Source organism: Nothobranchius furzeri, chromosome 12, assembly GCF_043380555.1.
Source record: "Nothobranchius furzeri strain GRZ-AD chromosome 12, NfurGRZ-RIMD1, whole genome shotgun sequence".
Classification (NCBI taxonomy): Eukaryota; Metazoa; Chordata; class Actinopteri; order Cyprinodontiformes; family Nothobranchiidae; genus Nothobranchius; species Nothobranchius furzeri.
The window spans coordinates 44,298,980-44,323,714 of record NC_091752.1 but is presented as its reverse complement, the minus strand read 5'-3'; the positions used below and the strand labels follow the sequence as shown (position 1 = coordinate 44,323,714).

Here is a 24,735-nt window from a genome sequence, read left to right as displayed (position 1 = left end):
CAACTTGGTCGCAATGTGACTGGTTTGGTTCTGGTTCAAACACAAATACCACAAAGATAACTGGTCCCTGCAGCTCGAGGGTTACGACTAACGCTCTTCTGCAGGGATCGCTTTGTTTTGGCCACATTTTAATGTCAAAATGATGCAAACTTCTATAAGCTGCAGCCATTTTCATGCTCCAATGGAGACTTAAAGACAAATTGGGTGGGGGGTGGTCTTGTCCTCCTGAGGAACAGCTGAGCTGCACTGAGCATGCTCAGATTTCACCAGGGATTCCAGGCAGGTCAGATGATGACATCAGAAAGGAAGGAGTCCTTCTGACCACGTCTCTGACACAACCACTGAAAAGCTCTAATCAGCAGCTCTTAAAACACAAATGCCTGAAGAAAAGACCCAAAAACCGTTAAATTGTGCACAAATACTGGGAAGTCAGCTAAAGCTAGTTCAAACGCTACCTGTGCAGCTGACTCGTTTATTGTTCCTTTATAGTCTGGGTTTTAAACCTGGTGGGATAAAAGGTAAAGCGGCTGTAAAAGCTGCAGTTGCTGTTTTAAAACTGTGTTTGGTTATTTTAACCTGAAAACAAACACACTGCTGAGCTTTTACAAACTGGACTTGAGCCCATTCTAGAACCGAAGATATCCACATTCAACCTGAACTAATAAACTTGTGTTTGCTCATGAGTCCTTTAAATTTCTTGCTACAGCTCTATTAATTTGTGATTCTATTTCATTTTCTCCCAGTTTAATATTTTAGTTGTAATTCAGATGAAATCACCTGATAACCTCCTTTATTCTGACATATTTGTGTTAGTTTGGTTTAAAATGATCTCTTTATTTTGAGGTGCTGAGTGAAAGCTGATCCGAGACCAACTGCTGTTCATCACTGGGACACCCATGGAGCTAGGCACCGACTTCAGATCAGTCCCAATTTCATTACAAACCGTTCAAACGCTGCTGGCGCTTCGGTGCCTCGGAACCCGACCACTAACACAATCGTTCGGCTAAATTCAGCAGGACCCGTGTTTCTGAGCCTGGGTGGGCAAGCTAACCGTGTTAGCTTCTGACCCGTCAGCTGGGATGGGGGGTGGGTCCAAATGTGGCCGTCTGCCTAATTTTGGTAGCAGGCGTGCTAGCAGCAGCGGCACATGCTAAAAATAGAGCCCGAACCGCAGCGAGCAGAAACCGGCTGTAGGTCTGGCCCGGTCCGGTGAAAGCTCCCCTCTTGACGCGTTTATTACACACCGGGGGGCTGCCTGACACCCCCATCACCACACACCGTGAACCTCCAGCTCGTGACGCGGATCGAGCATCAAAACCGTCAAACGGTCCGGTCCGCCTGCATCCATCCCCGACCGGACGCAGCCGAACTACCGGTTCTTCCACAGACACTAACGGCACACAAAAACGCATGAACCCCGGTAATGGGAACGAGAAAATAACAAGAGAGCGAAGATCAGATTAGAGCACACTAACCCCGCTTGGCGTCCATGTTGAACCTCCCTCCGGTGAGCCTCCAGCAGCAGGACGGCGGAGGGAGATCAGGCACCGGGGGCGGGGGCAGCACATGCGCAGCTCGGCCTCCCGGTCTGGAGCTCCGGGACTCCCGAGTTTACACATAAAATCCGGTCCAAACGATCCCAAAACCACCTGCTTCACTTCCAACAAACCCGATGTTTAAACCAGCACAGACCCCTGGTTCTGCTCACGAGAATCACCATGAAAAACTAAGTTTGACTGTAAAAATCAGGTCATTTAAACAGTAAAAAACACACACACACACACACACACACACACACACACACACACACACACACACACACACACACACACACACAATAACGCGATTTATTATTATTATAGAAAAAAAGTAATCACTTAACAGAAAACCCACCGACACCCAAACCGAACCAAAGAATGCCCAATTGAAATAACACCATTCTGCTGGACAGGGCGCAAAATTAGCTGAAAACCGTTTTTTTTTTTGTATATTCTGAAATTTCCCTCCATTTTTCTTTTACATTTGCAGACGGTCCCTGAACGCTCGCGGCACTTTCATAAGGTAACAGGCGAAGATGACAGGTTGTAAAAAATAAAAAAGAGGTTGTTGTTCATTACCTTGCCGCGATGTCAACGACGTATGTTGTTTCAAAATGACATTCTGATCGGAAGTTATTGAACAGTAAATGTTGAACCCCCCTCTAATCAGCCTTTACCTGCTAGTTGGGGAGAACGGTCATTTTTGATGATTCAGCTAATGATGATGTTATCATGGCATCAGTAGTAAACATCCCAGGGATGCTTTAGGACAAACTAAGCTAATTTCCTAATGTTGTAATGTTTGTGCAGCACTAAAGCTGAGATACGATGATATTTAGGATCATTTTAAGATGTTTTCATGTTTTGTGTTCTGAGAATTTGGTGTTTCATAGTAACTCCTAATAATTATATGAAGATCCTTAATAAGTTTCTGATAATTGTTTTAACAAATCTGTTTATTATATTTATCTGATCAGAGTGGCTTTTTAAAGCTCATAGTAGAAAATGCATTTTGCAAACATTCACAGTGATTGTTATTGTTATATTATTGTTGCAAAAATAAAAGTATGTAAATGTCTGAGGTCACTAAAAACCCAAATCAGTCCTCATAAACATTTTAAAAAGCCAATTGAAATATATCTTTTAAAAAAGGCTTTCTATTGATTCTTTGTTTTGCTTTTATTGATTTTTGTTTGCTTGTTCACGTACAGCCCTTTGTGACTCTTGCCTTCAAACGTGCTCTATAGAAGAAGTTTGATTCACCTATTTGCTCCTATGTTTGATATATATATATATATATATATATATATATATATATATATATATATACAGTAACATGTATATCTGTATGTTTCTAGACCAGGGGTGTCAAACTTATTTTAGCTCAGGAGCTGCATTGAGGGAAATCTAGTCCCAAGTGGGCCGGACCGGTAAATTAAAAACAACTTCATATTGTTTTCTTTGTTTTAATATAAAACAACGCTGGAGCCTGAGGACAGTGTATCCAAAATAGTACAAGTACAACACCTGAAGTGTACTTGAAAATTTGATAAAAATAAAAAAAAATCAATAAATAGAAAATACATTCCTTAGTGATTCAAAGAGCTTACAGATCACATGTCTAGATCAGTTTCATGCAGCACTTAAAGTATATTTGACTCATTTTACTTTACATCTTTTAGCTTTCACCAGCACATCAATATCAGAAGTCACATCCTGAGTGGCAGCCACTTCAGGATGTGAGTCAAGTTCTTGTGTGAGTCTTGAGCGCAGCTCTGTTTAATTTATACTCATTACAGAGAAAACTTGCTCACAATGATAAGTTTATTTTCACTCTACACTGTAAAGTATGAAAATAAAGTTTACACAACCATCTCGCGGGCCGCATATTTGACACCCCTGGTCTAGATGCACCCTAACAGCTGCTGGAGCTTCTGATGAAACATCCACACCACCTGAAGCTGGTACGTTTAGCCAGATGTTTGTGGTCTCTGACACACTGGTATGTAATTGTGGTTATTGTAGTCCATGAATGATACAACCTTGTTAGTAATGTAATTTGCATGTGTTTAATAATTACAGTAAATGTAGAAATCATTGGTTAAATAAAATTGTTTATTTTTACATTGCAACTTTATCATTTATCAAATGAAGCAGAAGGATACAACAAGCCAAATGCAGCGGTGTGACAGTTGGGATTTGCTTCATGCCTGAATGCAGCTACAAGTCAGCAGGGCCGTGCAGAGACCTTTGAAGGGGCGGGTGCTCAAAGTTAAAAAAGTTATCTGATGATCTTCCAATACCAAGTTATGTTCTGACATGAGGTGGTGATGCAATGCAATAAAAAAGAAGAAAAAGGGGAAAACACCTGAGTTGTCCCTTCTTTTTCTGTCATTTGGTTAATTTATCCTTTAAAAATGTATCCTGGGCGACGGTAGCACAGGAGTTATGGGCTCGATACACGGGAGGCGACCCACGGTAGCGGCAAAGCCGTCTACACGTTTTGTTCCATGGCGAAATCGAATCTTCCGTTGTTTTGTTTGGCTGTGTCAAGTTGGAGGGAATTAAGGTTATTTAAGCGGTTCAGAGTTTAAAAAGTGGTAGATATGATGTTTCACAAGATGCTGCTAGAGTTATGTGAAATCTTACTTCTGATTTTACTATATATAAAAAACACAGAGAATGGGTTCATCCCATATTACAAACCAGAGAATGAAACATACATACAATAAGATATATTCTTTGGTAGGAATATTGCACAGTTCTGGGAAATCCGTCACAGCAAGTATCAACTTCTCCTCCATGTTTGCTCTGAGATGTACGGAGCATCCTGTCCGCTCATTGGTCAGTGAATGAAACCTCTGTTGATTGGTCCTCGTCCGAGCGACAGCGATGAAAAGTTGAAAATATTTCAACTTTCTGGGATCACGTCGCACGTGCACAAGCGCAAAATTTCACATGCACTTTTTTCGCATTTCGCTTAGTAGGAGGAAGACCCGTAATTATTGCTTTGTCACGCATGTCTCATTGAAAATGAATGGAGGAGAGGCGATGTCGCCTCCCGTGTATCGAGCCCAATAAGTACTCGCCCTGTAATCGGAAGGTTGCAGGTTCGACCCCCACTCAAGTCTGTTGTTGTGTCCTTGGGCAAGCCACTTAACCCCCCTTGCCTGCTGGTGGTCAGAGGGCCCGGTGTGTGGCAGACTCACCTCTGTCAGTGCGCCCCAGGGCAGCTGTGGCTACAATGTAGCTCATCACGACCAGGGTGTGAATGGGCGAATGACTGATTGTATTGTAAAGCGCCTTGGGGGGTTCCAGGAGTCTACAAGGCGCTATATCAAATACAGGCCGTTTAACATTTTAAAAAGTCATTCATCCAGGAAGTATGTGGAACAACAGCATGCAACCACAGAAAGTTGTCCAGTGTGAAAAACACAGCTATGTAGCTGAGATCATCTTCCTGATCCATGATCTCCCTCTGAACTTTACACTAAACCTGAGAGCTCTGTCACCAACCCAACATCCTTTACACAATATCAGACTGAAAAACAACAACCCACATTCATCCATCTGGTATGGAATCACATCACACACACACACACACACACACACACACACACACACACACACACACACACTCACTTCAGAATACTGCACATACTGCGGCCATAAGTTTGCTTCATGGTGCTGATCCTAGGTATGCACCGATCCGATCTTAATATCTGTCGGTACAGATATAAAAGAAAAATCTACATCGGGTATCGAAGACTATGGGCCCGATCCACAAGAACCGATCTATTCAGTATATGTCTATGTGCTGTGAGTGATGACGTCATGCGCTACAGTCCCTCGCTGTGCAGAAGCTAACGTTGATTAGAAAATGGAGCGAGCACAAGGATCTGCAATTTGGAACTTTTTCACTCCACTCAATTTCAGCTCTTTTATTTATTTACATTGTATTTTCCATTTTAAATTTACTGAGCCATTTAAAAGAAGGTTTGTTCCATTTAATTCTAACCAAAGTAGTCAAGCTACTATTCTGTCTCAGGTTCTTTATTATTTTATAGTGGGTGTTCTACCACTAATGGCACTGACTGAGCAGGGTAAAACTGAAATGTTTTACAAACTGTGTGGTTTAAAATAAATGTTTATTCTTTACATTTGTTTCTTCTTTTTTTTAAACAGGAAAAGATTGTGTCCCTGTACAAAAGGATGATCCCATTCTTTCATATAGTAACAAATAGTTCATTATGTAACACAGTTTAATATTGTTTTTCTATATCGGTATCGGATAGATATCGACCAATACTAAACTTCTGATATCGGTATCGAATGTTGAAAAAGTGGATTGGTGAATCTGATCATGAATATTTCTCTCATTATTTATTTCTAGTGTTATAATAATAATGTAACATGTATTTATGCTCACATTCACTTTGGCCATCTCTTTGTGGGAGGCAGATTTATCACACGTTTAACCCTCTTATGACCACAATTATAATCATAACTGGGCCGCCTGGTATTTTATTAGTTTTATGAATAGGGAGGAGACTTAAGCCGGGCGTACACTGTACGACTTTTTCACTCGTAGCGTTCAGCTTCAGCTCAGACTGTACGACTTCCTCGCAGGGCAGATCTCACGAGTCATGCGCTCACACTGCACGACTCAGTTCTCGGATGCGAGCTGACTGCTCACACTGTACGTCTGGTAGCAACATGTCGGACCTAAAAATATGCTAAAAATAGCAGTTTTTACTCAACACGTCAGACTTTTTTGTCTTGCCTGTTGTCCTTCGGGAGTGCTGCAGGAGGACACACAGGGATTTATGGGGGTTGGATGAGGAAAACAAAATAAAGAAAGTAAATCTGTGTTTTGTGATCAGTTTAATTTGACAAGAACACGACAAACACGCTTTCTCGACAATATTTGTGAGTAAAAAAACGTGTAGAAATTAAAACGAACAACGTGCGTTATTAGGGAAATAGTGGGCGAGCGGCGTTGATGCAGGATTGCGCATGCGCCGTGAGCGGTTCTGGTACTTTTTGGGTCGCAGTTGCTCGCAGCGCCGCTTCAACAGTGCGATACCCTTACGAGGGACGAGCAAAATATTAAACACGCCAGAAGTCCGTGCGAGCTCACGATTGCTGATCGGTAGCTGGTCACGTGGTGTTAATCGCCTCTCGTAACCCCCTGTGCACTACACGACCCTCAGCGCAAAACTCGCCCCGATCTCATAGATTCTCGCACGAGTGGAAAATCGGCTCAAAAAAGTGAAATAGTCGCACAGTGTACGCCCGGCTTTAGGCTACTATAGGCTCCAGCTTGAGGTGACTGCCTTTGCATGCTCCTAGTGCCTGAACTGTATCCATGTATGACAGTTTTAGACGGTAAAATCTGACAGACAGAAAAAAGGGCACTTTGGGTACTTCGGACAAAAGGGGCAGGGGCTCAATCATCTAGACCTAGAGTTTCACCGTCTAATTTCTATCAAAGTTATTTCCACAGAATATGTTTTAAATCTGGTTTCTGCAGAAAATTAACAGTTTGTAGTGAACAACTGGATGTTGACAGTAAAAATGTAAACCCTGAAGCTTTTCCTACAATAGGAGCAAAGTCTGAATCATCTGTGTTAGAGTTGAGAGAATGATGAGACAGCAGTTAGAGGGAGGTGGTGTGTTCCATAAAAAGGTTGTAAAACATGAAGATAATCTGTCCAGTTGCAAAAAGCTTATCTAATATTTCTTTGAGTCCACAAATCATAAAAGGAAAGGCAGCCTACCCAGGTGCATGATGGGAGAGCTGTGGTTTAAACTAAACAGAAGGCCCCACGAAGCCCAATATTCTTGGTCAGCTTACCTAGTTATGATATTGTTACAAAGGAGGCCGGAGGTGGCTTCATTTTGAAGCTGCTCTACCACATTTTTCTTAAACCCGGAAAAACTCTTGTTAGCTTCAGGTTAGCATGTAGTTAATGCCCTGCTGATCTCCAACCATGGAGCATGAGCTGCCTACAATCGTAGCGGTCTCCACAGGCGACCAGCATGATTACAGCCTCACATGTGTGGGCTGTGCGGATGGGCTACCCCAATCCTCTTTAGCCATTCTTAGTTTCTTGGGTTAGCTAAGTTAGCTAGTAGCTACACTGGGTCATTGGTTCCATTCCTGTTCCAAACGTAACAGCCACACCTTGGCTCCACCTCTTTTCCCATTTTTGGATTGTCTGGTCGTGACGAGACGTATGACATGGTCAAAAAGGCGGTGGTGGGAACTAGAGACCTGCACGGGCCTAAAATCTGAGCCCGTGTCCGACCCGGCCAGAGGGGGTGGAGCCCCAGCCCGACCCGGCCCGAAAAGGTTTTCAGGATTCTCTGGCCCGACCCGAGCCCAACTTGTTTTTAACCAACTAAATGAAAACAAAGTGCGTCAATCCTGACCAATGTGTTAAAAGACGTGCAGGAACCGATCAATTTGTTTTTCCCTCATTTACCGTCACGGAGATAACGGCGCACTGGCTCTGGTGGTAATCAAGTTAAATTTTATCTCTTTCCAACAATTTTCACAAGAAAACAGAACAGTCAAAAGCAGGGCTTGTGTTGTGTTGACCGGATAGTTCCCGTATTTGACCGTTTATTTTGACGGAGAAAGAATAGAAAGAATTGCCCCGACGCATGCAGACGAACTGACATTTTATTTTACGCACATCGCAGATGTAGCTAAATCACCCAAGAAAAGATTCCCATCTGAACATCTGATCTGCTCAGCGCAGCTCACTGTCAGCGCATATGTGCACAGCGAGCTGAAGATGTGGAGATTGGCTTGGAGCGCGTTGCAGAACCAGAGCGCATGCGGGAAGGTGCCTCCCACTGAAGCGAGTGTTTTCCAAACCCTGTCTCTCAGAGAGACTTGTCACTTAGAAAATGTTCCCTGATTATGAAACTTTGGCTGAATAGCACTTGTTCCTGTCTCCAATGTGGCAACGCATCCAGGAGCCGTCTGAGGAGAAGCGCAGAATCTCACATCCTCTTCAGCTCAGGAAGCGCCTATGATTACGCACAAGCGTGACCCGTCAACCTGGTCTCACAGTAAGACTGGGTTGGGCCTGTTCAGGTTCACGCAGAGAATCTTTACATAGAATTGACTTACATATGTAAAATTAATTCAGTAAAATATAAAGCATTTTATTTAAATATCCATTCATTATTTTACAAGCACAGAGAGACGCATCAGATTCAGATCAGCAGGAAGATTCCTCTGACTGAATTTAGTCGGAGGAATCTTCCCGCATGCGCTCTGGTTCTGCGACACGCTCCAAGCCCCTCTCCACATCTTCAGCTCGCTGTGGACCTTATGTAGTACGCACTGACAGCGAGCTGCGCTGAGCAGTGTCCAGCTCAGATGTTCAATGGGAATCTTTTCTTGAGCGATTTAGCTACATCTGCGATGTGCGTAGAATAAAATGTCAGTACGTCTGCATGCGGCGGGGTAATTCTTTCTATTCTTTCTCCGTCAAAATAAACGGCCAAATACGGGAACTGTCCGGTCAATACAAGCCCTGCTTTTAACTGTTTTGTTTTCTTGTGAAAATAGATCAAATTAAACTTGATTAACACCAGAGCCAGGCGCACTGCACCGTTGTCTCCGTCGCTGTAAATGAGGGAAAAACAAAATGATCGGATCCTTTTCTGACCTTCCCCACCTACAAAGTTTAATTACAACAATCAAACGTGACAAAGCCTGGATTTGTATTCTGAACAGTCTAAACATGTTTTGAAAAGAAACGTATGACAAAAGTGGCACCTGCTCAGTAAAACCACCAACAGGGTGAAAAATATCAAAATATTGTAGGCAGAGACGGGCTACAACTTCTGGATCCACGTTATATAAATCGTTTTATTGATTATCTTCTTATGAAAGATAACTTTGACGTACACGAGCGACCGGTACCGGCTGCTGTCACCTGTTGTGAGCAGCGCTCTGCTGTCTGAGGGTAGGCCCCGCCCACAACGCCGCAGCTGCTGTGGCTCCCAGTGTTTTCTTTACTGTGGGAAACGGGTAATAATGGCTCTTTGATGGGAACAGGTTGCCGACCCCTGGTTTAAGTGTTTCAATTTTTTAAATGAATTTGATTAAAAATAAAGGTGCCCGGCCCGTGTCCGAGGTAATTACACAGTCGTTGGCCCGAAGCCCGGCCCGAGGGCCTAGGGCCGGGCCGACCCGAGGGCCTAGGGCTTCAGTGCAGGGCTCTAGTGGGAACCTCCCATTTGGAAACCAAACCTTATAATTAGAGTCTATGGACATGAGTTGTCCAATATATATGTTGATGACGGTGACACACAGACCTCTCTGAAGGAAAGACATGGCTGCAGAGGGACAGCTGCCTCTGTTAGCTAATGCTAATTAGCTGCTAACATTAGCAGTGAGCTACTTATATTGATAGTTGTAACAGTAACTCGTATGTAATGTTTGCTTTAGTTTAATGAGCGTTTTATTTTATAGCACTACCTTACAGTATTAGGGTTCAGTTCAGTTAGTTTATTTATTTATTTATAAAGCGCCTTTCCACCAATGACCAAGCAAGGCCAAGGTGCTGGATAAAGGAAAATCACAAGAAGAAACAGAAACTAATAAAAATCTAAATACAATAAAAACAAGACAAAAAACTAAAACTAAATAAAAATTTCTTATCAGAATTAACACCGGTTCTAGGGTATTTTGCCAATGTGAGGACCAGCCTAATGTCCCCACAATGTGGAAATGCCCACACACTACAGGTTAAAAGTTAATGTTTGTCCATTTGAGCACATAGACAAGTGCATGTGCACACACACACACACACACACACACACACACACACACACACACACACACACACACACACACACACACCAAATACTGCTTAGTCACAATGCAGTTTGCAGCATCACAGACCCTCCTGACATCGCAGCTTCTTTCAGCAACACATTCAGTCATCTTATGCTGTTAAAAGCACGCACGCACACACACGCACGCACGCACACACACACACACACACACTTGACTGTGGACATGATTGCGTCAGCCTTGAGTCACATGATCACAATAGTTTATTGTGGGTGAACTTTGACCTTCTGTTAAATCATTGCTTCATGGTGGGGTTGGGGTGGGGGTTGCATCAACCTTCCTGAAACCGAACTAAACCCACTGCTGTGATCTTCCAGACTGATGCTACTTATTGGGGCTGACCAGTTACCATCTACGAAACAAAAACACCTTAAACAGTCAGTCAGGTGAAGAAAACAAACATCTCCAATAGAACCAGCAGAAAGATCATTACAAAATCACTTCATCATCAAACTGTGAAATAAAACACAGCCTAAACCAGTTCACCAACATTTCAGACATGATCAGCTGATCCTGGGGGCTGATGGGGTTCATCTCTGATTCAAACAGTTTGATGGGACCAGAGCTCAGTCATCAGCTGTTCCTCATCTCCAGATGAACACCACGAGCCTGAACACTTCTGACATGAAGCATTAGATCCAACAGCTTCAGGCTGTAAACAGAACCGACTCTCCTGCAGCTCATCAGAACATCCCAGAGACTCCAGCCAATCATTAACACCCCCCACTACCTTTGGTCACAGAAACCCAACAACTGACTGGCCAAAGGTCCTCTTGGCTCAGAGCTGCAGCTGTCCCACACAAGCCACACCTGAACACAGCAGACCCCAGAACCTCCTCCGGTTTGACCATGAATGAAACCAAAGCTAGAGCTGACATCCAAACCTCAAAACCAGCTGACTCTTCAGCTTCCTCAGATGGGACTACTGATCAAAAGGAGTTCCTCCTGAATGCCCAGCAGACAGAAGGAGGTCCAAACAGAACCACACACAAAGGTGGAGGTGTACCTTGCTCTCTCCAGTGCTTCGTTATGGGCTCCTTCTCCACAGAGTTGTTCTCCATGCTGTCCGCTCAGCAAACACACATTCCAACAGGCAGCGACTCAGGGAGCGGGAGCTGACTGCAGGGGGGAGGAGGAAGGACTGCAGCCAGCGAATGAAGCGTGTCCTGCTGTCAGCTGACCTTCTACTGCCAAAACTGTGACGCAGCGACTATAACCGGCTCTACCCGCCTTCATCAGGCCTCCCTCTGAAGGCTGCTGACCAGGCAGATGAATCAGACCTTACGACTAAAGCTGAACGTGTCAGAAGAGAAACCACCAGTTCCAGCTCCAAGGCCATAAAACGTCTAATTATACATGTTTTAAACCAAATTATACACATTTACAACAAGACTGTGATCAAAACCTCTGAACTTATATGACAGATTAGAAAAAAAAACGTTAAATAGATTCCAAATTATAATCTCGGTTATTAAACCAGATTCCTATCAATGTGAAACTTAAGTAGTTTAAAACTAAACATTTTCAAAATATCTTACGGGATTTTTTTTCTCCAGGTGGACAAAAACAGCAGAGACAGAAATCTGTTTTCTGTCAGTTTTGATTTCACACATCATCACTGACTACCGCCACCAGAGGGCGCCTCTGAAGTCTTTATTGCTCTCACTCCCACATCTGCACAAACATATAAACACATTCAGTTTAAAGAAAAACAAGTTTTGATTTAGCTGACTCAACCAGGAAACAGCAGAACATGGAAACAAATGACCCAGAAGGACCGAGAAATCACTGGCATCCTGCACTGAGGTTCTGGTGACCTTTCACCTCCATGTGAGACTGGTTATCTCTGACCCGCTTTGGTTTGCAGCTGTTGTAATCAAGTCGGGGAGTGACACATTCAGGGTCAAAGTTCAGATCTGAAAACTCTGAAATGACACCAAATGTTGACTGGAAAATCAAAGTAAATGAGTAAAAATGGAAATAATAAAAAAATTACAAACAGCAACAATGAAAAACTTTTGTATTTCTATCCTCCAATAGAATACAGGTGCTGGTCATTAAACTAGAATATCATGACAAAGTTGATTTATATCAGTAATTCTATTAAAAAATGTAAACTTTATTATTGATTCATTAAACGCAGACCGACACATTTCAAATGTTTATTTCTTTAGTGTTGATTATTATAACTGACAAGAACCCAAAGATAGTATCTCAGAATAGTAAAATATTGTGAAAAGGTTCAAGAGACCCCTGCTGCCACACCCTAAACAGCTAATTAACTCAAAACACCTGCAAACCTGTCAAGTCCCAGGCCTAATCCCAATACTCGCTCTTCTAATTAATTTCTAATAATTGTTTGTTTGGAGACTCACTCCACCCTCATTTAAATTTTTTAAAACACGCCATTAGGAGGTGTTGCTTGGCGGGCCGAGAGGGTGGAGCTGCAGTAGTGAATGACAAACTGGGGGAGACAGATGGATAACGGGAGCCATGCAAGCTCTTAGAATATGAGAAGTCATTTGAAGTGGACAGTTTTCTCTCTCTCCTTCCCTTCCTCAGAGGAAAGAGACTTGGGAGGCAAATGAACCTGAGCCATGTCGCTTTGAGCTTGAGAGTTTCCTGTTCACTGTAGCCGAGGCTAGGACCAGTGTCTAAATGCTAGATAGCTGTTAGCCAAAAGCTTTAGATTAGCTACAGGGCTAGGCAACGCTGGGCCTAGAGAGCCACTATGGAGCATGTTTTAGAGGTTCATCTGCTTCAACACACCTGATTTTAATCAGCAGTTGATTAACAGGCCTCTGCAGAACAGCTGAATCAGCTGTGTTGAAGCAGGAAAACAGCTCCTACATGCTGGACAGTGGCTCACACTGCTACCCCTGAGCCAGAATCATTACTATGGAAAATACGCCCAAGGCCCAAGGCATAAATAAATGTCCCCATGAGAAAATCCTTCTGTAATGTTCACATTTATGTTACACAATATCAAACATGACACCAGAATTGAACTTCTAGTTCTAATTTATTCATTTGTTGACTGATATCAGTCGTTCCCTTGGTGGTAGGTAATTCTCTGCTGCCTGTCAGCAGGTGGATCTCCTCTTGTGTTGTCTTCAGGAACAGGCAGGAGCTGAAAGGATTCCTCCCTCCTATGGACTTCTATCATTAATATTTGTTTTAATTATTAAATAAATCTCAATTTATACATTTCTTCTGTTGGTTCCTGTCCACACAAACACTAGCGATGATGATGTGAAGCCTTTTGAACCAACAAAGCTTTACAATCCAATTGTATTGAAAAAAGGTTCAAGGTTCAATGCTTCAAAACTCTGGGAGGACATCTGCTGGTAAATGTTTGTATTTCATTGTATTGTCAGCCAATTCTACTGAAAATGAATGGTGTATTGAACTTTATGGACAAATAAAGCATTAAAAAGCTTCCTCAGGATCATATAATAGTGTCTTGAATTTGAACATTACATTAAATATACTAAAATTGCTTTTCTTGGTGTGAATACTTGAAATGAAACAATGTTTATTTTTATGGGATACGTGATGAAATATATCTAATTTACACATATTAACATTCTCTACATATTCAAATATTTTACTTTTCACATTTCTATTGGATTATTAGGCAGGAATAATTAGCTCAATTTATGTATCTTTTTTAGAAATAGAGTAACAAAATGAAGATTAGAAAATTCACATAAGGATAGGACATACTAAATTCCATTACACGTACAACCAAACTGAAAAGCTCATCAACTATTATATTAATTACCAATAAAAGAAGAAAAATCATACCAAACTAGATTTTAATTTAATTAAAGGAAAATGACAGACGGTCTAAAAGATATAGCCCTACAATATGCACCAAGTATTACTACTATAAAGGTAATTTACTAGACTAGACCAAATACATTTTCAAACCTTATTTGGCGAGATTAAATTGAAACATTCCCACATCTCAGAACGCCCTCTTTTTGCTACAGGATCCATTTTTGCGACTCGGTGTTTTATCACTGAATACTGAATCCTGAACCGTCAATCTCAGGTCATACAAACCTGTATGGCAAGCCAAATAAGCATTTATTCTGATATCAGGATATCAGCCAGAATTGTCATGAACATGTAAGCCATTTCTGTACACTAGTTAACTAGTCAGCCATGTTTGTGTCAACTAGTTAAATATCGAGGGTGAAAATGTACCCACTAGTTAATCCAAGTGGTGCTAGCTGCAGAACCACAAAGGCGGAGCTGCACTAGAAGGTAGAGCTGCACCAGAGTCAGCCCCGCCCATTCCAGAATCAGCCCCACCCATTCCATCAGAGTCAGTCCAATTCCTTCCAGTTGTCAGACTTGATAGCATTCTGGAACCAAAGAGGGTGTTGTAGCTAAAAAATGTAAGACTGAGGACGGAGTTGAGAAGTTAATTGAACAGTTTTTGTAAAGTTTCCATATAATTAAAAATCTAACTTTTTAAACTTTTAATCATGTAATATTGTCATTTCCTCATAAGAAACACGCCAAAGCCATTTTTAGCCTCACTCATACATTTTCCTCCCATCTCAGCTTCAATTTGGTCTCCTCCCCCGAAGCGGGTCTGGTCTTGGTTCTCAAATCTGGATATTCTGTGAATTTTCTGACAAATTATTTCTGAAATGACTTCTACTGAGACACCGCCAATAAATCATACAACCCATCTCAGAGACATACTGAGAAGTACAATTACATGTAACGCCACATGATTTATAACAGATGTGATGGAGTAGTGGTTATGGAGTCAGCTTGACATGCAGTTTTTGCGCTGGTTCGCCTCCCAGTAGTGGAAGTTTTAGGTAGTTTACAACCTCTTTTCTTCATTTCTAGCTACACTTGCAAGTACTATGTTTACAACAATTTACTGGTATACCGTTTAACATTAAATGACTAATGTGTTTATTTATTTATTTATTCGTTTATTTAGCCAGTGTGAGTCCATTTGTGAGCAGAGTTTCAACTAAAATGCTGTTTAGGAACGACCAAATTCAAAGAACTTTTAGAGACATAAATATTTTGCTGAAAATAAACATTACAACTAAAATATAAACAAATTAAATGTTTCAGCTGGCTAAATAGATTGCTGACGTCCCCACCGAGAATCGAACCAGCATCAGCTGAGGGGAAAGCAAAAATTAACCCACACGATCTTGCCACTGGACTACCAGAGCCTAGTCAATAGTCTCTTATGCTGTTGTACACCAGTTTTGTTAGATCGGCTGTGGGCAGATATTCGCCAAAAGAAACCTTTTCATTTCGAGATATATTCAGTCTTTGTCATGTAGCAAGTTATATTTATCTTGTTTAATTGGAGCATAGAACATAGCATTAACGACTGTAAACTAGTAACAGCCGTAATTCATGTGGGTCAGGTCAGTTTGCGATAAAGTGGAGAACAAACGGAAGTCAGTGGGCTAGGCTGAGTTTGCGTGAATGGGCGGGGCTGACTCTGGTGCAGCTCCACCTTATGGTGAAGCTCCGCCTTTGTGGTTCTGCAGCGAGCACCCTCTCAGTTAACTAGTGACAGCAGAAATGCGCACTAGTTAACTAGTGAACACATTTAGGCTTCAGTAGTTAACTAGTTGACACAAAAACTGCTCACTAGTTAACTAGTAAAAGCAGAAATCATACCAGTCAACTACTTGAAGGTATTTGTCTCACTAGTTAACTAGTGAGGGTCAAAATGTGCACACTAGTTAACTTGTGGTAGACATAAATGCGCACTAGTTAACTAGTGAACACACTGAGCAATACTAGTTAACTAGTAAGATATGAAACATTTTAACTAGTTAACTAGAGAGAATTTAGGCCTTACTAGTTATCTAGTTGACATTTAGGCTGTCACTATTTAACTAGTTGACACAAACATGGCTAACTAGTTAACTAGTGGACAGAAATGGCTTACATGTTCATGACAATTCTGGCTGACATCCTGATATCAGAATAAATGCTCGTTTGGCTTGCCATAAACCTGCGCCTACTCGGTTTGCGTTGCTTTAAATGTTTGAACCAACGTGTGAAGCGGTCACGTGGGTGGAAGGGTGAATGAAGCATCGTTGCTCATTGGTCACGTGACTTTCAGTAAACAAATCAAGCTCCGACACAGTGCTTTGCTCTGCGGTGGTTCGTTTTGGTGATACAAGCTTCGAATCCTGCGTGTCACAGGTAACATCACTAACAAACACATACCTGAGCAGTGCCACAGACTGATGGACTCCATGCCACGCCACACTGCTGCACAAAGGAGCCCCAACTAAATACTGAGGGCTGTACATGTCTTTTCATGTTCATACAATATTTCTAAAATTCCTTTTTATTGCATTGGCCTTAATATTGTAATACTCTGAGATACAGAATTTGGGCCTTTCATCAGTTGTCAGTTATAATCACCAACATTAGAGAAATAAACATTTGAAATATATCAGTCTGTGTGTAATCAACACATCTAATGTACAAGTTTCACTTTTTGAATAGAATTACTGAAATAAATCAACTACATGATATTCTAATTTTATGACCAGTTCTTAAACATTCATGTACACAGCAGGGGGCGCTGCAGAAGCATTCAACTAAAAACTTGTTTAAAGGGACTGTAAGGAAGTTTGAAGTTTTTATGCTTGCGATCGCCACTCGGGCCTAACGCGTAACTGCAGCTTCAAAAGTAAGCTCGTGCATGAGGTGTGCATGCTGTACGTGCACACTCCTTAACGAAAATAACAGCTGAGACAGTCCCGTGTGTGTGTGTGTGTGTGTGCGCGTGTGTGCGCGTGCGTGCGTGTGTGTGTGTGTCCCAGAGGACAGAAGTACACAGCAAATTAATAAAAATAATGTGCCTTTGTGTCTGCAGCTGCACTTTCTCGTCAACCGGCCGAACGTCCAGTGTGTGTGTGTGTGTGTGTGTGTGTGTGTGTGGCCCGGAGGACAGAGGACAGGAGAACATGTAGCTAATTAATTAAATAATTTGGTTCTGTACCTTTCTCTTCAGCACAGCCGACAAAGGTTTATGATGGGTCAGTCCTCCTGCATGCTCAGATCATTCCCTTCCCTTGCTTGAAAAATTGTTCCAAAATGAAAGTTGAACCCACATCTTTTTTATCCGTGAATTCAATGCCGTTCGGCGAGTCTCAAATAAAAATTTGGGTGTCTTATTACTGTAAAAAATATCATTAATGTAAAAAGAAACTCCAAATAACAAGTTACATTCACACCTGGAATCGTACCCAGGCCTTTCACATGAGAGTCACACATCTTATTAGGTGAGCTAAAGCACCAGTGACATTGAATTTATCTGTAACGTTTATATCCTTGATGACAGCTGAAACAACGTCAATCCAAACAACGGTTCGTAGCGAAAATGGCTATTTTGTTGCCAATTTGCAGGAAATATCTAGAAGAAAGTTCTACAGAAAGCAGCTAAGGGTCCTCAGAAATTTAGCTAGGTTTGGTCACTAGGCGTTAGGACAAAGTCGCTGAGTTGGCACTGCCTCTCTCTGCTGCTAAAGCTACTGATAGCAAATGCTACGGGCTATGCCTGAGCGTGAACGCGCATGAATCAGCCTGTTCGACCCGAGCATCTCTCTTTTTCTGTGATTTTACAGAAAAACAGGCAATCACAGTAAACATGCCAGGGCTCATTCTACAGGACCAGGGCATTGCAGGAGAATGTATGAAGAAGAAATGTATTATTTCTATACATGTTTTGGCTGTCAAACTTCCTTATAGTCCCTTTGATAAAACCTTTACAATTTGAAAATAAAATTGATGGTAGAACTTTGTTTCTGTCCTCTGAGATCAACCTGAGTAGAAATGAAATATGATTTAATGAATAAAATTACTCCAAATATGGTCCTAAAATGTGTTTATCCACCACAACACAAAACCTGCTCATGTCCTAACCAAGCTGGAACACATAAAACCTAAGATATGAGGAAAAGTGTTTCTACAGCAACTGGAAGAAATCTAATAAAGAGGGGAAAAAAATGAACCTCTTTACAGGCGATTATTGCCCACAACCATTAAAGACTAGCAGCTTTGTTCAATAAATGATTTTCTTCTAAATGAACAACAACACACCCCGTAGTTCTGCTCAGGGTAAATGTTTAACCAACTAAAGCTATAATATTCTTAAAGCTGTAACAAACCTGTAAAGTCATTATAGTGCAACATAAAGCAGAGAAAGCAGCTTTAAACCATCAGTGAGTCTCATTTCAGGGCTGTTACCATGGTTACATAACAGAATGTTTGCTGAGTGGTTTTTGGGTCGGAGAAGCCTCTGTGGGGCTGCCAGTGTCGCAATGCAGGCAATACACACATACACATAAACACGCGCCCGCACACACACACACACACACACACACACACACACACACACACACACACACACACACACACACACACACACACACACACACACACAAACACGTGCGCACACACACACACACACACGACTTTTAATACATGTAACTTGTATCATGTTTTGTAACTGTAACTTTTGAAACACAAAAATTTCAGTTACAAAACATGATACACGTTACATGTATTAAAGTCCTGATCCTAGCTCCATTCAAACACACACATACTTGTATTTGTATCCTTGTGTGTACCCTTCATGGATTTCCATTCATTTTGGTGACTTCACTAAGCCTAACACATACCCAACTCATCAATCATAATTTGATTAAATCAATTAAAAAAAATAAGTCAACTTTGATTTTGTAAACTGACGCTTTGTTTACGTTCACTTCCGGGTTATACAATCTCCTTCCGGTGTGACCTTTCGGTTTTTTAGCAACAAGCACAGTTGTTCTGCTACTTCAGCTCCAACTGATCATATAGTTAGAAATGTTTAGCTGCTACCCCTAAAAGCCAACAAGTGTTTTTTTTCTCAGTGTTTTATTGCAAGTCAGTATGAGAAAGACCAAAATGTTAGAAGAAGAAGATATTATGTTTTATATAGCGCCTCTCTAGATAAAAGTCTCTAAGCACTTGTTTGCTTGTCAGCGTTGGTTTTGCATGAATGTTTTTAATTTTCAGTGATTTTATTTTTAACATAGCAGTTGTATTCCTTTTACAAAAAGGAAAAGTATATTTAGACGTATAACTGTTTTGGAGTTTATTAATTTTATTGTCAGAAAAATAGTCCTAGTTGTTAGCTGGTAAACTAAATTATTTTCTCCGTATTTCAGGAATCTGCATCATTTGACAGACTGGCCCAGGAAAATTCATCCATCTCAGCTGCACATGCTGCTGAGTTTAAGACAGAAAATGAAAATAAATGTTTTTATATATTTAACTGATTTACTCGTTTTTATAACAAATACTGCTCTGTTTACATTTTACCGCATTTTCAAGGAACATGGAAACAACACACACACACACACAAACACAATTAACTCATTCACTGCTACTGACGACTAATGTCGTCATTTAAGATCCAACCGTTCACTGCCAGTGACGACTAAAGTTGGCATTTGCATTTTTTTTTTACTGTTTGGGCATCGGAACGAGCCCTCGCGCTGAGAGAACAAACATCTCAGCTCTGAAGCCGATCTTCATCCGCATATTTCCAGATTCCCACTCATCTTGTTAAAACTGGTCTTCATACAAATGAGCCCCCTTCAGACAGGCCATGAAAAACGGAAAAGTTCCGGACTCTGTCCGTAAGATCTTTGTGTCTGAATACAAACATCCGGATAACGTTTTCCGTAATTAAACCGGACGAAGCCCCTAGTAACAGGTCCGGACTTGTTAGGGACAAGGTGGCTGCTTCAGACTGGTGAGGTCGAGTTCCGGACAGGGAGGAGGGGGAGACCGGGGGACGCTGTGCGCACCTAGATAGCTCGCTGCTGTAGCATGCGGTGAACCATGGCAGCTCGCCTCCTACGGTACCGTCTAGACGCGCAACGGAGCGCTTCACACCGCCTCAGTGAGTCCTTTAACCATTGAGCTTCATCATCCAGGTCTTTTATGCATCTTCGTGTGCGCAGAATTATGCTTAACATAAGCATAATTTCCCCCCCCCCCCCCCCCCCCCCAAGACATCTGGAACTTTTCCTTGCTGTGTGAACGCAGTCGAAAAGACAAGTTTCGGTACAAAAGTGGTGTGTCTGAAAACACAGTTCCGGTTAAAAACCGGATTGAATTGTCCACACATATTCCAGAATGTCTATCTGAAAAGGGTTTTAGTTAATCAGTGAATTGAACAGAAGGATAAAGAAGTGGGTGAAATAATTAGGAACCTTACCTTATTTAACAGAGAAAACATGTTTAGATGCAGTGAAACTATGTTATGAGACAGAAATGGACAAAATGCAACCAAACAAAAAATTTAAACACAACAGTTACAAAATGCAAATGTTATCAAAGAAATGCAAAAAACAACGATGCAAGAACGGAAAGTCTCAGTATGGCGAATGGGGTGGATTTTTAAAGCTGGTTTTGTTCACGGATGGATGTATGATTGGTGAAACAGATGGATGAACTGATGATTGGATGAATCAATGGAAGAAACTGAGGAACATAAGAGTGAAACTGTGCAGATGTTCATGGGAGGTGGCAGTACAAACTGAGGAGGGGGGGGGGGGGTTCCATGGTGAAACAGTGTAGTTTACCTGCTCTTATGTTCAGGTTTGGGATCCTAAAGAACCTGCCTCCTTGGCTGCTCTTCTTAGTGACCAGCTCCTCAGGTTTGCCAACAGGGGAACGGGTGAGGGGAGCTTGGGTCACATGCTGCTGGATGTCTAGCTTCTCCAGCTCTGCCTTGGTCTTCTGAGGGGAAGCCTGGGTGAGGAGGCGGTATGAACTCTGACTTGGGATGTCTTCTTTTGACTCTAGGGGTGATGCTACTTTTGGAGGAGCAGCAGCTGCTAAACCTGAATCCTTCAGACTAAAGCTAAGATCATCATCAATGGGGATCTCTGGTGGCTTGGAGGACGCAAACTTGGAAGTATCCAGTGCTTCAAGAAACTCATCGATGACGCCTTTGGGTGGTCTCTCAATAAACTCAAACTCCTCAGAGGAGACTTCATGCTCAGAGACCTCCTCGCCCACTTCTGGTTCTTCCAGCTCCATCTTCAGGTCATTCTGGTCAGTTTCTACCTGAAAGCTGGCAGGATTCTTGGCCATGGCCTCCAAGACCGGAGACAGAGAGTCTGCTGTTGGCGACTCAGAATCAGAATCCTCCACAATGTTCTTTTTGCTCTGGAAGTCAAGTGGTTCAAACTTTTCAATATTCTTGGGAGAATCCTGGCTTGAGAACCAATCTTTCTGCTCAATTTTGACAGCTTCCTCTTTGACTTTAGCTGGAGTAGATTCTTCTGCCTCTTTGACCAGATCAAAAGCACCAAAGCTTTTATCATCAACATCTGGTTTATCTGTAGCCCTTGCCTCCATCTCCTCTGTCATTTCCTTCAGCAGGGACACTTTAGTGTCAAAAGCAAATGGGTTGTTAGCAGACAGGTTAATTGGAGGGTTGGGGGACTCCATCATCCGACGCTCAAGGATAGGGCTCTGCTCCTCTGGACTGCCCTCAGATGATCCAGAATCAACTTTTTCAGGGTTGAGGGGGGAAGACTTCAGGATGTCTGGGAGTGATGGTGGGAGAGTAGAGTCTTCTTCCTCTTCACCATCACCGTTTTTAGGGCCAGATGAGAATTGATTTAGGGACTGCATGGGTGACTCACTGGATATTTTGCTGGTCTCAAATGTTTTACCCTCATCTAAAATGGATGGTAGATTCTCCTGTGACCCTCCGCTCTGCCCATACTGGACCAGATCTGGCGTAGGACTGTCCGACATTTTGGATGCCTGGGTTTCAGACTTGGGCTCTCCAAAATGGGAGTAGCCACTGTCTGCCAAAGGGGAATAGCCCTCAAATGGGTTATTATTCCTCTTCACTTCGTACATCAAGTCATCATCTTCATCAGAGTGGTTGGCACAAACATCTGGCTCATATTTGGAGGGACTAATGGTAGATGTGTCCTTGGTGAAGGAATCCATAGGGGCCTTGGAGTTATCTTGAGATGAAAGGAATGGTAAATCCCAGGACTCTGTTGGGTTAGAGGAGGCAAGGTGAGACTCAGGAACCATCATGTGGGGGTTGACAGGGGAGGGGCCAGTGGAGGACCTATCTGAGTTAACCAGCTTTTCCTCAGGTGAAAAGGAGACGCCACTGTCTTCACACGGATTATAAGGCCCTGTGTCTTTCCCTAAACTCAGATAAGGACCAGCTAATGAAACTAGATGGTCTTCCTTATTTTTACTATGGACATCTTCACCCTTCCAAGGCATGTCCTTGGAAAGAGCACTGGAGGGTTCAATGGAGAAGGAGCCCAAGGATGCAGCAGATCCTGCAGGAGGCTGGTTTGGACTCTCAGTCAGAGAAAGCTCTTCTAGAGAGTCGGGTGAGTGCAGAGGGGAGATGGGAGAGATGGGAGCAGGGGAATCACCCTTCTGCCCAAGTTCTTGAGTAGAGAGGGAGGAGGGAAAATGCAATACAGCACATATCAAAAACACAATCCATTCCTAACAGTGCTCACCACACCTGGGTAAAACAGTTTATAATCAATGTGTTCTGAGATTTAAAATGAAAGGCCAGACAAGTGCTGCTGAAATATCAAATAAGTCCTGAATTCACTCAAACATTGAATCACGTTAACACCTTGTTCTTTTTAACCTGTGTTAAGAAAATGTTATATTTGGCTCTTTTTTTTGTTGTAAAACAATTAGTTTTAAACAGAAACATGACTATTCTTGGGACTGTGCTACTTATCTTTAGAAAAAAACAAAAGCAATATGTTCAATGTCAATTTAACATTTTAGCCTTTGATTGAAACAACATAAAGATGCTGGCTGGATTTCAACTGTAGAGGCCAACCGATATATTCAATTTTTCTATATCAGCCAAAATAATTTTCAAAAGCCAAATAAAAATTAATAAATTAACAGCAACCTGTGTGGCCAGCTGCCACCACTACTAGACTGAAGAAAGGACTCGAAGGACCCCAACACACCGTTTTTTTAAGTGTTTTGAGTTTGTTTTATATTTGAAGTTCAATAAATATTAAGAGATTTATTGACTTATTTAATTTATATTGTAAGTAAGTAAATTTTAATTCATACAGCACTTGTCACAGACTAAGAATCACAAAGTGCTTCATATAGATCAAAACAAAATAAATCATAAGTTATAAAATTATAACTTATCATAAACAGATGAAAGATTACAAATTCAAGTTAAAAATGAGAAAATAAAAGGTTTAGTTAAAAGCAGCTTTAAATAAAAGGGTCTTTAGCTGTTTTTTTAAAAGTGTCCAGACTGTTAATGCTGCGTAAGGATAAAGGAAGATCATTCCAAAGTCGGGGTGCAACAGTCTGGATGGCGCGATCACCTCGTTTTTTATATCTGGTCTTTGGAACTTCTAGAAGGTTCTGGTGTGTGGACCTGAGGGCTCGGGTTGTAGCATAAGGCTTTAACAGTTCAGTAATATAGGGAGGAGCTTGACAATGTAGAGCAGGGGTCCTTAATTATAATGGTCTGAGGGCCACTCAAAAAAAAAAGATCCAGAAGCAAGAGGTCCGGATAGGGGGAGGGGGTGCAGCCTCCTATGTGACTGCACACCTCCCGTTCGCCCGACGCGTGGGGTTTGGGGGCCACAAAGAGGGGGTCCGCAGGCCGCCTATTGAGGACCACTGATGTAGAGCATTAAAGTCATAGATTATATATATATATATATATATATCAACCTTAATAATCTGCTTTAGATATTGGCCATAGAGCTCCGGGAGTTGACGTCACTTCTCCCGGCATGCAACAGTTCACATCGAAACGGGGCCATCTTGGCAGGTAGAAGCCGGCAGCTGGACTATTTGTTATTGTCAGAAAACTCAATCAGACAGGAAATATGGTAGATTCCTGTTGTGCCCCAGGATGCAGAACAGACGCAGACGACATAAGGAATGAGCCATCTACAGGATTCCCCAAGATCCGGAGCGCCGCAAACGTTGGATCATTGTAATAAAACGCACTAGTGACCGGGCTAAAATGAAACTGTGGGATCCCGAGAGAAAAGGTTTTCGCTTATGCAGCGATTACTTCATATCAGGTACTTAAACAAACGTTTCCTCAACTGTGTATGGTGTTTATTTTAAATGCTTTTATTACGATTCTTAGTGGGCTTCCTAAACTTATTTTGGCGTGGCTTTTTCTGTCTTATTACTCATAGCAACACGTAAACATCACATAAAACGTTGCCTCGTGATTTCTGCGTGCTGCCG

At 42.0% G+C, this 24,735-nt stretch overlaps 1 protein-coding gene across 6 annotated transcripts in view; it reads right to left on the bottom strand.

Moving 5' to 3' along the window:
- rtn4a (reticulon 4a) overlaps nt 1-24,735 on the bottom strand; it is a 170,828-nt gene that overhangs the window by 4,658 nt on the left and 141,435 nt on the right. The window contains exon 3 of one of the 6 annotated variants that reach the window (XM_054738586.2): nt 21,072-22,922. The exons of 2 other annotated variants lie outside the window; for them this stretch is intronic. In XM_054738586.2, coding sequence (XP_054594561.2) covers nt 21,072-22,922 — 1,851 coding nt within the window. Of the gene's footprint in view, nt 1-1,475; nt 1,781-11,425; nt 14,576-21,071; nt 22,923-24,735 lie in introns of those variants that run through there. 3 more of the 6 variants (XM_054738587.2, XM_054738590.2, XM_054738591.2) reach the window with 3 other exon arrangements.